General features: G+C 35.3%; 1 protein-coding gene across 5 annotated transcripts in view; it reads left to right on the top strand.

The window, feature by feature from the left end:
- Nucleotides 1-17534, top strand: part of LOC131440743 (acetylcholine receptor subunit alpha-like) — a 266618-nt gene that overhangs the window by 190593 nt on the left and 58491 nt on the right. For all 5 annotated transcript variants that reach the window (XM_058612276.1, XM_058612278.1, XM_058612277.1 and 2 more), the window contains 2 exons: nt 601-716; nt 2573-2741. In XM_058612276.1, the coding sequence (XP_058468259.1) occupies nt 601-716; nt 2573-2741 (285 nt within the window). The remainder of the gene's footprint in view (nt 1-600; nt 717-2572; nt 2742-17534) is intronic.

Genomic DNA, 17534 nt, shown 5'->3' on the forward strand with positions numbered 1-17534 from the left:
ACTCCTCATATACACACCTATACTATAGATAAATTATTAGTTTAATTATTTGATCATTTGTTTAAGTTTTTCCATGTAATTTGTATCTGACTGTTTTAGAATTGTTTTTGAATGTGAGTTTTTGAAAAAAGACAGGTTTTGTGCCTATTTGAGAATGGTACATTGTACACCAACTCAAACGGGTTTTTCCCTGTCAATAATTTTTAGAAAATCATTAAGACATAAGTCGGATGATAGACCACAAATAAATAAATAAACAAATTGTAAAGTCGATGTGGAAATAAGCGACGACGGATCAATGGACGAAGGTGCGATTATTGAACCAATAATTGTCAAAGCCTCTCTGGATCATAGTGACACTGTCTCTTTTTTAGGGGAAAGGGTATCAATGAGTATCAACGAGCTTTCGATTCCAATAAAACAATGCATCTAAATCTATTTAACGTTAACAATAAAAAAGTGCTGGTCCATCATTTAGTTTAACCATTTATCAATACAATAATTCTACTTCAAGGATGTAATTTGCATCTCACCAGAACTGTGAAAAAGTACACCATCGTTGCAATTTGTAATCTAATCAGTCATATTTATTCTTTGCAGGTCGATCTACGTCATATCGATGAAGTCAACGACACTAACGTAGTTGAGGTCGGTGTAGACTTGTCAGAGTTCTACACATCGGTTGAGTGGGATATTCTAGAAGTTCCTGCAGTTAGGTAAGATATCAATCTATAATTATATTTTATATATATACGCAGAATGTTATAAAAAACCATAGCAGTAATTCATTTCAAAATCGTTTTATTATGGATTCGGATGCATAATACTTGATTTGTATTACTTAGCTTAGCAACGAATTGTGAATCTGATAATTGAAATATAATCTTTTCTCTCAGTGGAACAGAGTAGTTAGTAGTAATAAATAAAAAAAAATCAGTAGTACATGGATATCTAAACCGAGTAGTTTAGATATCCATGTATATATATATATATATATATATATATATATATATATATATATATATATATATATATATATATATATATATATATATATATATATATATATATATATATATATATATATATATATATATATATATATATATATATATATATATATATATATATATATATATATATATATATATATATATATATATATATATATATATATAATATCAGTGTAAATCAAGTACCCCATCGTTGAAGCATCTATTGACTATTGACTTTATCGTGCCACATGACAGTGCTGTGAGTAAAACAACCATTGAACAATTCATCAATACAAATTTACTTTTTTGAGCGATTAGTGGAATGAACTAAATCGATTCGAAATGGAAAAATAGTTTCACTATGTTTTACAATTTATCTCGCCACTAATGTCACGAGATGGTAACATATACAGACAATAGTATTTCGGTGTACTATTTGCAACCTTCTTCAGTTCTAAGTCTGTTATGGTAACATTTAAATACCACTTTTCTAGAACGATTTATCTTTTGCCTCAAAATAGGCCTCAGTTTCAGCGATAACCTGCGAAATTTCTTACCGGTGAGCATTTTTTCAGGTCTGCGAACATCTAATAGTCGCTGGGAGCCAAATCTGGTGAATATGGTGGATGTGGGAGCAATTCATGTAGTTTTGCCATTGTTTTGATTGACTTGTGATAAGGTGCGTTGTCTTGACGAAACACATTATTTTCTTTACCATATTCGGTTGTTTCTTTGCAATTACAGCTTTCAAACGCTGGTGCCAGAATCACAATTAAAAAATACATACGTTTATGGAAAATGTATTTATTTGGTACAATTTCGTTGTCTAGTGAATGCCCAGTAATTGCTTATTTGACAGTTTTCTTATCGATAATGAAATTCTGGATGAATGAATTGCTATTTGGTACTAGTAAAGACAATGAAAATACTTGAATGTTTTTTTTTGTTTTCAATCGTTCTTTAGGAGAAGAACTACTAATCTCAGGCAAACACATTGTTAGCATGTTAATCAACACATATACATATAATCTCAGGCATGAGATAGGAACTTGTAAGATTAGTTATCTCACGTTTTGCATTTTAGTATCGGCTTATGAAATTAGTCCTATTCTAATGCATTAATTAAGTTGTTGCTCTTAATATTTTCATTTTTGGAGCTCCACAAAACTCGAAAGTTTTTTTATTCAAAAGCAAACTGATATGGTGCGCTGTAATAAAACAGTAAACGATTTACCTGAACTAATACAAAAGAGACAGCATCGCATTTTATTTCCAACAGACTTAGAACTGATACACTGAAGTCGATAGAATTCACTAATGTTAGCAAACAAATCGGTTCAAATTATTTGAACTAAGTTTTGAAGAACATTTTCAATGAAAACAAAACCACTGTGCTTAACTTTTTGTTCTTTTCCATTTTCATGCTCTCGAATTTTACCAACGCATCTCACACATTCGAACCTGGCTGGATTGCGATCGTCTCGGAACATGGTATACATCATCAATAATCCAATACAATACCCTGGTCGACCTATCGGACGGAATGCGACAAATTTTATACATGCTTATATGGATAGAAATGAAAAATTCTACACATGTTGTGATGAACCGTATCTCGATATCACTTTCAACATAACGATGCGTCGTAAAACGTTGTTTTATACTGTAAATTTAATTATCCCATGTATGGGCATCAGTTTCCTAACGATTTTGGTGTTCTACCTGCCATCAGACAGTGGTGAAAAGGTAAGTAAGTTTTTAACTATTTCCCAGTCATGAACTAAGTTTGTGGATTTTTGGGTTTGAGATTAAATTACTCTGTGATGCTTTTGCGAAAAAGTTCATTATAATACAAAAATGCACCTCTTAATACTTATACCATAATGAGTTTCAGTTGATACTATAATTTAAATAACCAAATAACTAAGTGCTCATAGATTTTTTTTGTATTCTTCGACTAATCAGCATATTTCAGTTCATATTAACCCTTTGAACTTTAACCATTAACCTGATGCATGCGGGAAAAAAATATGCGATAACCACGAGTCTGATTCGTTGAAAAGTGGGTTTTTTGTACCAAAAGTTCTCTGATTAGTAGAGTAACCGCGTTATTTGGCAGATTACTTGTCTTCCTTGTTTACTATTGCTCACACGGTTGGAAGGAATTGTGTAGGTCAGGGGATTAAGCTACTATTACAACTTAGCAGTTTGACTTGAACAACTAACCAGACCGAAAGGATAGTTTACAACACGCTGTAATTCAATGCAAATCATTACTAATTGTCAACACGACTCTCACGACGAAACGTTCAACTCTTTTCAATAGGTCTATCATACGCAAGTAACATAGTTCCCGCCATCAGGAAGCATCGACAGTTTGATGCGATATATTTATTCCGATTTTTCAAAAACAACATCTGGTAGAGAGCGCGAAGCGTCTTCATTAAAATTGATAGTAATCGATAATAAATCAGTTCGAATTGTCAAGAAATGGAAAATTCAAGGAGTTCTTCCTTGTTCTTCCAAAAATTTTAGCTGAGGCCTGTTGCATTCGGTATGTGTTTCAAATGAACTGGCCAAGTATAGACGTTAGATATATAAATCATGAAGTTGAACAAGAACCACAAAAAGCATATTCGCATCAACTAAACCAGGGTACAGTGATGCATCTCCATACAAAAGTTGACAAAAACCTTAAATAAGTCGATAAACATCAGCTGGATGATTTTTTATTAATAATTTGAGGTCTGCGAAAATATTTCCATCTTGATAATGTATGTAAAAATATTGGATCCACCTAAAAGTGACATGATGCAACGTTCGCTACGGACCGGAAAAAAACAACTTTTTTAAATAAATCAACTTGTGTATTTTCATTTATTTCGTGATTGATCAGGAGCTTTCACTAATGTTTCAAATAATGATTAAACCTGTGTGGAAAATGTATACACTAAGAAAAAAAACTTTCCTTATATCTTGAAAACATCAATTTTCTCCAGAACTGCTTATATAAATATTTTTATTTTCTGATTTATTGTAACTTACAACTGATGAAATTTATTGCACTATGAGTAAAGATGGGAGAACAACAATCAAAAAAGTGTTTTTTTGTTTGAAAAAAAAAATTTTTGTTGGAAAACGCTTTGCAGTTTTTCTACTTTATGAAAGTTTTTCGACTTTATGAAAGAACACACACACAATTACAAAATAAAATTTGGATGAATACTACCGCTTTACTGATAATAGTGGATTTTTATTATGTTAAAGTATCTTATTAAACTATGTAAAATAAAAAACGACGAAAAAATGACGCTGAGAAAACATGTATAAAGTGGTTTTTGTGGTTCCAATTTGGGAATTTTTTATATGGACTACAAGAAAGTTCCTGACAACAGTAAAAGTGCATGTGGTGGGATCAACTGGGCGCTATGTATTATGAGCTACTCAAATTAGGTGACACCATCACTGGTTCCATATACATATTACACTTGCTGCGCTTGGACAGAGCATTGCATGAAAAGCGGACGCAATAATAAGATCTTCATGGCATAGTATGTTTGCTTCATGACAATGCAAGACTCCAGCGATTACACTTCATTGCAGCGATTACAAAAAAAAGGCTTTTACATTTTTTTGTAATCGCTGCAATGAAAAGTTCTGCCCCAGCCGCCATTATTTATCAGACATTGTTCCATAAGGTTGCCATTTGCTGCAATCCATGACGCATAAATTGTCAGGTCAGTTTCAAAAACTACGATACCACCAAAAATTGGATCGATTCATTCGTCGAATCTGAGGAAAAGGAATTTTTCAAACGTGGTATCCGAGTCTTACCAGAAAGATGACAGAAAGTGGTACATAACGATGAGCTATACGGTACTGCAATGATCTCACTAAATTTCACTAAAAACCATGAAACTTAGCAGAAAAAACGTATAGCCCTTGTCTTTGTGATTTTTATTGTCGACCCCGCAAACACGTGAAAATAACCTTTAAGGTGCAGAGATGTGCAGGATCGCATAATGGTTTTTGAAAAGTAGAGTAAAAATGCTACAGAATCAAATACCATTGAACAGTGGCAGCCCTTTCCTTCCTATATAGAACCCTAATCGCAAAACATCATCATTTCGTCATATATTTTGTATGGAAGGATGAAAAGAAAGTTTACAATACCCTATCTTTGAGAGAATATGGAGAGATTATTTCTTATTCAAAAATTTTTATACTTTAAACTGTAATCCTTCACTTATCTGAGAATTCAAAAAAATTAATACAGTGCAGAAAAAATATAAATTAATTTTTGGATTTCTGCCACCTTGGCATCACTGTGCAGGGGTTCCCAAACTATTTTGGGTTATGGACCCCTTTACTAAAATTAACTTGAGCCTCAGACCCCCATCAACAAATTCCTTTAGAAATTAAATTTCTTGCTTTTTTAATATTGATGTTAAATACTTACCAATTTCTGCGGATGGTCAAATAAACACAACTTTTTAGCGTAAATATTTCAAATATCAACTTTTATCTTATAACCCCTATAATCAGACCCCCGCAAAAAGGATATCGACCCCAAGGGGTCTATATCGACCACTTTGGAAACCCTGAACTAAACAATACATTCTATCTTATATCTATCTATCTATTTTTCTTCATCATAGGGTAACGGCTCCCTATTTCATCTGAGCTCCTATTTCCATCTCATCCCGTCACCTCATTACTTTGAACATGAATAATATTTTACAACCTACCTGAACCAAACTTTAAAATGTTTTAAAATGATTATAAAAGTTATTGTCGCTCTTTCCCATTGAAAGAAATCGTTTTAAATTCTTCGGTGATCGTTTTTTTTTTCATTCAAAATAAACTCACTTTTCAAATTAAGGACACATTTTCGACTCAAGATTTACAGTTCGTCATGTATCTGATTATCTACTAATTGATTCGTCTCAAAACATGATCACTATTTCGCAAAATTACACTACCATTGAATGCTGGATGACTTCATAATTAGTAATGTTCACTTGACACTTGTTTAGTTAACAATTAAAAACTTCAAAAATTACCCGACAAGCAATACAAGTCTTCAAAAATATGAGATGAAAGTTTTTCACTTAGTTCACTTGATTGCGCTTTGTTTTCATCTCATTTGGTTTCGCAAAGTTGCCAAGTTATCTCATAATGTTACGAAACAAAAATTGTTTATCTTCTTCAAATTATCAAATCATGTTTTTGTAACCGTGACATTATTAGGTGTACAACTTTGCTTCCGCCGTTTTTTTCCAAAATTTAAAGCTTTATTGCGAAAAAGTGCTTACAGATGTATTATTCAAAGTATTGTCCGTCGCTAGCGACAACTTTCTCCCATCTTTCCGGAAATTTTCGGATTCCGGCTCGAAAAAAGGAGTCCTTTTTTGACGCTATCCATGAAGCAATCCATTTTTCCAACTCTTCGAAGGATTGAAAATGTTGATCTGCCAGGCCGTGTGCCATCGAACGGAATAGGTGGAAGTCAGAAGGGGCGACATCTGGGGAATACGCCGGGTGGGGCAAGACTTCCCATTTCAGCGTTTCCAGGTACTTTTTGACCACTTTTGCGACGTGAGGCAGAGCATTGTCGTGTTGGAGGATGACTTTTCCATGTCGCTCTTGATACTGTGGCCGCTTTTCTTTCAGCGCGCGACGAAGGCGCATCAGTTGCGTTCGGTAGCGATCTCCTGTGATGGTTTCATCCGGTTTTAAGAGCTCGTAGTAAATTGTTATTCATCTTTGTAGGGTTTTTCTCTTCCATCATCGTGTTTGTCTTCGACATCGAAATCACCATTTTTAAAACGTTGAAACCACTCACGACACGTTCTTTTACTCAGAGCAGCATCACCGTAAGTTTCTGAAAGCATTCGATGCGCTTCAGTTGCATTTTTTTTTCGAATTGTAACAGAAAAGTAAAACTTCCCGCAAATGGCGAGAATTGGGCACATAAACAGACATTTTCGAGCGTGAATAATACGAAAACAAGAAAAACTGTCATTTAGGGGTTAGCCAAATTTTGTGCTAGGGCACATAACCGTTTTTATTGTTTTTACGTTTCGTCTTTGACTCATCAGTGCAGAGCAGTTCAAATTGAACTGCTTAGTGCTAAACTCGGCAGTTCAATTTGAACCGCTAAGCAGACGTAAAGTTTCTGCTACTTACAGAACACTTTTTGTTTTGCAACGGAGTGCAATGTCTTATCTGACGTGCCGAACGAAAACGTGTATTCGACTATTTCTGGCCGATGCCGAACAAACAGTGTTCTGTAAGTAGCAGAAACTTTACGTCTGCTTAGCGGTTCAAATTGAACTGCCGAGTTTAGCACTAAGCAGTTCAATTTGAAATCTAGTAGCACTGGTTTCATTTCACTATACGTCAACATAACGCTGTGAAGTGTGTGTGTGTGTTTCATCGGCTGTGCCAGATATTTTCATAGAAAATATGTATTACTTTGCATAGAAAGTCGTAATCTCCAGAAAGTCGTAATTACTTTGCATAGAAAGTCGTAATTTCCACTTCAAAATGTGGTTTGTCCGTTTATTAATAAACTTTTAAAGAATCACTGCATTCAAATACTAATAGATACTCATCAGAGAGAAAAGTCTAATTTTTTACTTCTCACTTTTTATGAACCTGTACAAATCTGTATAAAATCTGTTCATTGATTTAAATCAGTATGCGAACGCAAAAATCTATACAATGCAGATAAATCTGTATAAATGGCATCTCTATTTCATTATTGTCAATGTAATACTATTATTTTATTATTTCTATTCATTTTTATAATGCTGATACTACACTTCTACCTTTACTATTTTTATTCATTTTCATAATGCTAATACTACACTTCTATTTCATTCTTATCATGCTAATACTACACTATTCTTATTTTCATTCTCATCATGCTAGTACTACGTAAGTAGCTCTGCAATATAATTTCGAACCATATTTCGTTTCCATGTTTACATGCAGCCTGCTTTAATGCCATACTATATGTCGTAAGAATATTACAAACACAATACAAGAAGGCTTGTTTGACCACCAGTGCATTCGTGAAACGAGACATAACATATGTTGTTTAGATTCAATTAAAATTCGAACTCAGACAAATAAACTTATCTTATCGGAAATAATCACAGTCTATCATGGATCTCGAATGACGATCAATTTGAAGGATGGCCCGAAACTATTTTGGTCTTATCTGCCGAATAGAACGTCCCCCCGTGGAACTCCAGTTGATGTTCACTATCGTGATCCATCTTCATCGACAGTTTCAGATTCAGCTAACCTATTATTCTTTAAAAATGTGCCAAATAATAACTCACTTTGTCAAAATCTGAGTAGTCTACCGATGCACTTATTGAATTTACCTGCTACGTCGTGAACGCGAGGTGTATGATAATCTACGACAAGTCGATGGATCAAAAGGGTCAGGATCGGACAAGTTAACATCGTCTTTCGGGTGTAGTGATCTTTTGCGTTGGCTGTACCTGTATCTCTGCTTTTCAACCGCTCTTTTGCTGGGCAGTATTTCTCAGCGAAGTGGAAAAAGCTACATGACTAAACAATTCTGAGTTGCACACTAAAAGTATTCAACCGCATGCTGTTAGATCTTCTTTACCCCTCAGTAAAACATATAATCTTCACTGGTCAGCACGGGTTTGTCTAAAAGAACTACCACGAACCATAAATCAAATAAACATAGATTTCCCAGTGTAATAGTAATGTAGTCGAGCAACCCGTGACAGCAAAAGCACCGTCTGGTGGAGAATGGGTGCGTAAATGTGCCCGCAAATATTGTTTAACATTTATAGCATTCCCTGCTCTTTTTAATTGCAAATGGCATTGTCATGGACACAGGTATGATTTGTTTTGTTTCTCTTCAGAATGTAAATACGAATGGAACGATTGATCAAAGAATGGTGACCGCAGTCTCAGTGCTAAGCTTGTAATAATTTCTCTATGCTTGTGGAAAGGGAAAGTAATCAGCTGGAAAATACAATTTAAACTAAAATAGATATGATATGATATTAATTACAATACCATGGAGTGCTTTTCGGGAAGATTTGACTTGATCTAATTAAGAAGCCCTCTTCTCAATAAGTTAAAGGTATAACATTTCGTAGTTTAATTATTCTTCTGTATTGACAGCCAAACAAAATTTTTTTATGCGATAAACCAGTTATTGTATTTCAATTTTGTTTGCTTCGTGATTATATTGCACTTCAAATCAACTCTCAATCATTTGTTATAATTTATTAAAAGATTTATAATTCTATTTTCTGTGTGATTTTGAAGAAACATCACAAGTAACAAATTCCTAGTCTAATGAAAATATTGTTATAACAGCTTTTTTAAATGTACGAGGGTGTGAAAATTTATCCAAGGGAGGTTAATTTATAAAAAAAACCATACATTACAAGAATCGTTTTTTAACTCTGTCGGAAAATAAAAATTTGAAGAGTCTGGTGATTTTTCTATTTATTTAAAATTCAAACAAATCAAGGAGTGACTCACACTATTATTTTATAAATGTTTTAGGACATGCTTTTCGCACGGTCAATGAATATACATGGCATGAAGGAATCGGCAAATATATTTTGAAAAATGCCGGTATAAACAGTGTAAATTTTATGTAATATGTAAGTGTACGTTTTCCTTTTCACGGTATAATACTTGAATGTTTGAAAATGTTTAATTTTTTAGATTTATCATTTATCTTGCATCTTCTCTTTGCGTCGCGGTTAGCCTGAAAGTTGCTATTAATTTGTCCTAGTTTGCAAGAATAGTTTACAGTGCGCACTGAACGCAAAGAACATCCATAGTTTTAGCATCGCTCATGTTCATTTCATCCAGTTCATCTAAAATAGAGTTCGACACTTCTACATTTGGAAATTTCAACATGACTTGTATAATATCCATCAGTTCCTCTTTAACCCCAGTAGTGCTCCAGGCAAGCAATCCTTCAAAATTGTGCTCAAATATTTTACACACGACTTGAAAATATTTGAAGTATCACCCGGTGTTACAATTTCCACTTTATTGTTGTATTTCTTAAAATCAGCTAAAACGGAGTGCTCAGAATAGATATTTTCATTACTGAAAGTTGCTTTTTCGATACATTTTCTGTGTTTTAATTTACTGCAGTCCAATCCAGTTGTCCGAAGAATACTGAATAACTGATTTGTATCCAACTCTTTCTCTTCCATTGTGATAACTTTCACCTTAGATCGGGATCTCGAATATTTTACCGGAACTATTTGTAATTTACGGACGTCATTTCCTACAATATATTTACTAATGTCTGCTTGAACATTTCCAATTTTTTTTTAGCAAGGAGTTGATTGATAACTATTGATTTATAGGCTGATGTAAATTCCAAGCAGTCGGGATGATTATTGTTGCCATTGCGCCAGCGAATAATAGAGAAAAAGTGTTCAAGACAGCCTTGAGAAAGATTCCTTGTTCTTAAAAATTTAAAACCATAGGTAACACTAAGCTCCTGCCACAGTTCTTTTAACGCAGCAATGTACATGAGCCAACCGTCAGTAAAATAAGGCTGTCTGTTGTGCTTCACTAATTTCTTGAATTCAGTTTCCTGTTTATGATTTGTTCGTTAGGCATTGTATGATCAAATTTATTTACAAGTGTATATGTATATACAGTGGCGTACCAAAAAGGGGGTACTTGCCTCAGAGGCAAAGTTTTTAGGGGAGCGGCAAACAAATCCTTTCCTTTTTTTGCTCGTCCAAATCATCTAAACAAACAAAGCGGCAAATCTTATTTTGCGCCGGGCACCAAAATTCCTCGCTACGCCACTGTATTTATATAAAAGGTTCTTAAAGGTTTACATATTTCACATAAGAAATATAATAAAAATAGATATCTATTTTTGAATAACAATTTACTAACTAAGCGATCGATCTACCGAAACTTAGGACATTCATCTTACTTGCGCGATATCCGTGCAGTCTTCATGCACAAAGTAAAGTTTTTGCAAATTTTTTTTCCATTGCAGTCAAGAACATCCAATGCGTTGGGTTGGAACATATTGCACGTTTGGATTTCTTGAAATATAAAAATTATTTTTTAACATACGCACTACCAATATATATATATATATATATATATATATATATATATATATATATATATATATATATATATATATATATATATATATATATATATATATATATATATATATATATATATATATATATATATATATATATATATATATATATTACTTTTTTCTCATATAAATTCAAGGAATTCGCTAAATCAAATAGGTGATCGAAATCTTCGCAAAATTCAGCCGTATTCAAGGCATCTTTAGGTAATTTACCAGTTCGCACATAATCTTTTAATCCGTCTGTTACGGAGTAACTCAGGGTTTGCGCTGCTAGTCCTACGTTCATCTCGGTAAATTGAGCCAACCTAATATGTTCATACTTTAGTCTAGGGACTGCTCTAGGGACGTTTTTGACATCTTCCCAGTATAGGTCTATGATGTGTTTAAATTAGCACAATTTACCGTTCCATATGGCCATATGCTTCAGAAGATTATTTCTGCATGATTTGTGGAGATGAGGAGCATCAAACATGCAATAAATACGATTTACTTTGTCACCGCTCTCTGGAAGCCCTAAATCAAAATATGGTTTTTGTGATGTAATTTCAAATTCTTTATTGAATTTTGATCACAGGTTAAAACTTTCGGAACAAATCCAGCTTCCAGAATTCGTAACAGTGCCTCATCCACAATACTTTTTAAGTCAGCAGACGTTAAATTGTTGCAAAAAAAAATATCCTATAGCCTGCTTAAACCCGCTTTTCAGTGTTGTTATCATTAATGTCAAAGACGACTTTGCTCGAGTATTAACATCAACTTTTTGCTTATTGGGTATTTTGGAAATCCGGTGAAATAATCTGGTTTGGCATTGGGGCAGTACCCGATACGTTCGGTTATTGCCATCTCATCAATGAAAAGCGTTACTAGTCGTTCATTTTCCGACATTACGGATGCTTTGATTTTTAGTAACTTAAATACTGTGAAGGAGAAAACTTCCTTAATACAAATTTCCGAAAGCCATCTTTGGATAGTGCTGAGTCCTGGCAGAGTAAGGAATTTTCGCATATGTCTGTATGCTTTCGTTGAACAGTATGGGAGAATTAAAGCCATGTTCCTCATCGCTTCTGAATATCTTGCACCTCGACACTTCCTTCTTTTATTCCGTTGTAGTTTTAACAACATCGGGTCATCAAGAGAACTAGTAGTCGTTGTTATCTTCTTCAGGATTCTAAGTTTTTCTCTAAGTTTATTCATAGCTATTTTTCTCCTACTAGCACTTTGTTTCTGTTTTCTTAATTCTGCCTTTATTTTAGTATTTTCCTCGGTCAATTCCAAGAGCTGTTGAGCCATGAACACGTATCGTGTAGGGTTCGGGAGGTAGTCGTGGTCGTTTTTAATTGAACTTATTGTTAAATTCTCGGTGTTTCTTTTACCGCGTAATTCTATTTCATCTTCTGATTCATGATTCTGATTTCCTGAATCATCCCAAACAATTTCACCTGCTATTTTCAACTCACATCAATCGGTCACAATGCTTTCTGTTTCCATCGGCTCTTCTGAAGAAACGCTTTCGGTTGTTGAATTTTCTCGTATGAAGGGGAGGGCAGATTTCTTCAATCTATCATTAGTATAAAATTATTGAAAAATGATATACTTCAATTTTAATCTCGTGTTCTCACCCTTGGCTTCTATTGAGATAATTTTTGAAATCATTTTCAGTAAAATGAGCGGAACACACATAGTCCCAGTTCGTGAACTGGGAGACTGCACATAACTTTTTCCATGCCTCTATATTGCGTGTCCTTTAGAACCAAAATTTTATTAACTTGAAATGCTATAGATAAACATTACCTTACTTGTTCTTTATCAGCACTTTATAAAACGAAATTCGCGACGACCCAGTTGAAATATTCCCACAATTTCGCACTGCACATCTTCGGTAGACTATTTTGGAAAATCGACACCAGACGTATTTTTTGTTGATTACAATTTGTCAGATTGTCATAGTTATAATCATCAGGAATCAGGAATCAGAACAAATTGGCTCAAATGGCACGTTCCCCTTGATATTTGGAGATTTGTGCCTTGCCATCAATTTGTTTTTAGCATCATTTTCCCGATACATGAGAGGGAAGGATTGAAAGGAAACGGTAAGGGTTGGACTAGGAGGATGGGAAAAATTGACGACACAAAAACACATAAAAGCAGAAGTAAATTCTGCACCCCTAAGGGATGCTGAACAATCTGCTGAGGATCACATTTAGTGGAAGCAGAAGGAAATTCTGAACCTCTACGAGGTCCCGAAGTCTGCTGTTAATAAAACCTCCAACCCCCGAGAGGATTTAGAGATCTTACAAAAGCGACACCATTCTGCACTCCCGGAAGAATGCAGAACGACTCGCAGTATGTACGGGCAGAAGTAAATTCGGTACCCCCCAAAGGATGCCAAACAATCTGCTAAACCCTATTTAAGGTGAATACATAAGGGATTCATTCACTCCAGGAAGAACGATGAACCCTTCTGACTATAGCTCCTTACCACATTGGGTGAGAAACGAGAGAATATCCTTCAATTTTAGCTCCGCATACACAGACTCAACCATGTATGGAGAACCAAAAACCCGGATACGTAGCTGCGTCAATGCGGGACAGTTACATATCAGATGATATGAAGTACCATAAATGCATTTACACAAATCACACGAATAATATTCAGCACGTTGAATAGTAGCCATGTGATAATTGAGTTTGCAATGTCCAGTCAGAGCTCTGACCAGAATACTTCAATGATACTTGGAGAAATGCAGTAGACACTTTGACATTTTCAGATTTAAATCTGGTAGAAATGCTTTTGTCTGAGCGCAAGTTTGCAAGCTGCGCCAGTAGCTGGCATGTTTGGATGCAGCCCAAGAACGAATCTTGTGCTTTATCCAACTAGTTGAAAGTGGTAAAGCTGGTTCAGGACCAACGAAATCATTCGTTGCACCAGCTCTAGCCAACTCATCAGCCCATTCATTTCCAGTAATACCAGAATGGCCGGGTACCCATAAGAAGTAAACAGCATTTGAAATGCTGAGGTCTTCAATTTGAGTTCGACATGCGATCACTAGATTCGACCGTGAGTCATTCGAACTGAGTGCTTTTAAGGCTGCCTGACTGTCGGAACAAAAATAAATATGTTTACCACAGATCCTCTGTTGAAGTGCCGATTGTACTCCACACAGAATTGCGTAGATTTCTGCTTGGAACACAGTACAGTATCTACCAAGTGAATGAGACTGCTTCAGCCTCATTTCACGACAGTAGACACCAGCACCAGCACGACCATTCAACAGAGAACCGTCCGTAAAACAAACTATGTGTTCATCAAGTTGTCGTTCCAGACAACCAGACAACCATTCCTCACGAAAAGGATAGCTCACATTGAATGTTTTGAAAGGAAAACTGCATGTGAGAGTTAGGTCACTAGGAGCGAGTAAATACTCATCCCACGTTACCATTTGAGACCACAAGTGAGTGTGGCTGGTAGCATAATCTAATGGGTTACTGTTCCAAAGCCCTGTAACCCTAAGACGGTATGCACAAGATAATGCTTCTTGTTTTAAGAACACATGTAGTGGTTTAATACACAGTAGCGCCTCTAGAGCAGCATTAGGAGTTGTTGTGAATGCTCCTGTCATCGCCATTAGGACCATCCTTTGGAGATGATTTAGCTTTGACTGAACTGTCGCGACTTCTCCTTTCTGCCACCATACAAGACATCCATATGCTAAAATTGGTCTAACAATAGTTGTGTAGATCCAATGAATATATCTGGGTTTGAGTCCCCATGATTTTCCAAAAGCTCGTCTGCATTGGCCGAAAGCCATGCAAGTCTTTCAATCCTGAAGTCAATGTGAGCAGACCAATTCAGTTTTGAGTCAAGAATAACCCCGACGTATTTAACTTGATCGACCACAGTGACCTCTGAACCGAAGAACTGTAACGGACGAGCTCCTGTGATTATCCTACGATGAGTGAAAAGCACCATTGATGTTTTGCCCGGATTTACAGATAATCCAACCTGACAACACCATTGTTCAACAGATCGCAGGGCTTGCTGCATTAAATCAAAGAGAGTGTTAATGCTTATACCGGTCATCAATAAATGATAATCGTCGGCAAAACCATAAGTCGGAAATCCAAGGTTATTAAGTTTCCTTAACAAACCATCAGCGACTAGGTTCCATAAAAGTGGGGATAGTACACCACCTTGAGGAAGAACCTAAGATATTCCGTTCACGACTGCAATGTTTAACCTCCTGCAGCCATTCAGCCATCGGCACGGAAATACACCTTGACTTAGGAGTTCCTATTTTTGTGGCCTTTTACGACATGGAACAGGAAACCAGTGGATCAATTCTTGGTCAAAAATAATTCCGCCGGATGCCACACGGCTTACCTGTTTGGTGGACTTATACCACCGGTACAGGTGGACCGTAGCGTTATTCTTAGCCAGTTGGGAAACCGCTACCGACACTACACGGCTATCTAGGCTGCTCAGAGAGGGAAGTTTGGAAAATCGACACCAGACGTATTTTTTGTTGATTACAATTTGTCAGATTGTCATAGTTATAATCATAGTAGACGCATGGTATGTAAGACTTAAAGCAAAGAATGCGCACGGTGCATCATTATTAATGCACCCATTTGCCGCCTTTAGAAAATGATTGCGCTGATTCAGTGTCATCAGCACTTCCTCATTATGAGGCCTCTAGGTTTATTTTCTTTATGCACGAACTTAACTTTTGAAAAATCATTTATTTTTTCTTCATATTTCTTAAAGTAATACATGTTATGAATATTTTGTCAAAATTGTAAGCCTATCAGAACAAAACTCTTGAAGTTATGGGTCTTTAGCTTTTCTAATCTCATACTGCTTCGATTGTCTCGAAAATTTGACAAAACATTCTTGCAATGCTTTATTATAACAAAATTCAAGGCGAAAATATGATTTTTTGAAAGTGTTAGACCCAGCGCGCCTCCTAGAATAATTTTGTTCAAATTTTGCACACTTTCTACACTTTTCTTATTTTGTTACTTTGGAAAAGTTTTACAGCTATAAAATGACGGATTAACTCGTGGAAATTAGCATCTTTGACATAAAACAACCACCACAAATTGAAAAATTTCAAATTAAAACGCAGGCTCTAGAAAAAGTTCTAATGCAAGTGTGTTACTTGGATTTTTTGACTAATGATTTTTCTGCGCTGAGATACAGTGAACATAGCAAATCATGATTTCTACAACGCGTCTTCGAAAATACTTCTTCACCGACTTGTTTCTCAATATTTTTGTTGTTTGTTAATTTAAGATTCGCGAAAATGGTATTTTTTATCCGTTAGAGCCTCAAGATTTTATCGATGTGGATTGTTTCAAAACAGTTTACATCGCCCTAGTACGCAGTATACTGAAATACGGAGTTACAATTTGGGCTCTTAAACTTTTTTAATCTCACTAAACTTTTCTAAACTCGCTGATCTTTCACAATCCCGTCTGAACTGTTTTAATCTTGCTCAATGCTTCCTAATCTTTCTTAAACCAGCTAATCTCACACAGTCCCTTCTAAACTTTTCTAAATCTAGATCTGGTCTGAGTTCAGACGAAGTTTTTGAGGATGAACTGAGTTTATCAAGATTTTCTATGGGAACGGTATGTGATAAAACACCAACATAATTTTACGAACATACTTGTGGATACTAAAACTATACAATAAAAATGCCCATTGCAAAATTAGATCCCTCGCCAAAACATTGAGGAGCCACATCAGAAATTTTATTTACCTTTATGTGAGTTGTTATTTTCTGAATGTAAGGTAATGGTGTTTCAAATAGCTCCAAATTTAAGTGAAAATGCAATGAATAATTAACGTATTTGATATTTAGAAGCCACTGTCATTAAAATATATACAAGCTAAAAGCATTCGCGAAAAGGCATCATTACTTATTCTTTACCCGTACTGTTTGCGTAGTTAAAATTCCTCTCACTCTCAAGCGGTTAAGCTTTATGAAGCAGATTTTGATGTCTACGAGACGAGAAGTTCAATAATAATTAAATAATTTACGAGATTGCGCCCAACCGTCGAAAGTATCGCGTTACAAACTATGACGGGCCCAGCCTCCCTCATCCTTGGTCGCTCTTCACTTCTTCTTACCCACTGGCTTCACTAACGACCACGATGATTATGCGGTGATAGCGCTGATGGCACTTATCTGCTCCATCAGCAACCACAGGAAAACACGGCAAAACTTTCCCAAGGTTATTTGTATTCCTGATGAATCTGCTGTAAAAATAAGATAGTAGTAGTAGTGTAATTATGTGATTGATTTATGATATACCAAGCTACAAATGTTGTTATAGTCGCTTAGTCCAAACCCGTTCGCCACAAAAAAACTCAA

Source organism: Malaya genurostris, chromosome 1, assembly GCF_030247185.1.
Source record: "Malaya genurostris strain Urasoe2022 chromosome 1, Malgen_1.1, whole genome shotgun sequence".
NCBI lineage: Eukaryota > Metazoa > Arthropoda > Insecta > Diptera > Culicidae > Malaya > Malaya genurostris.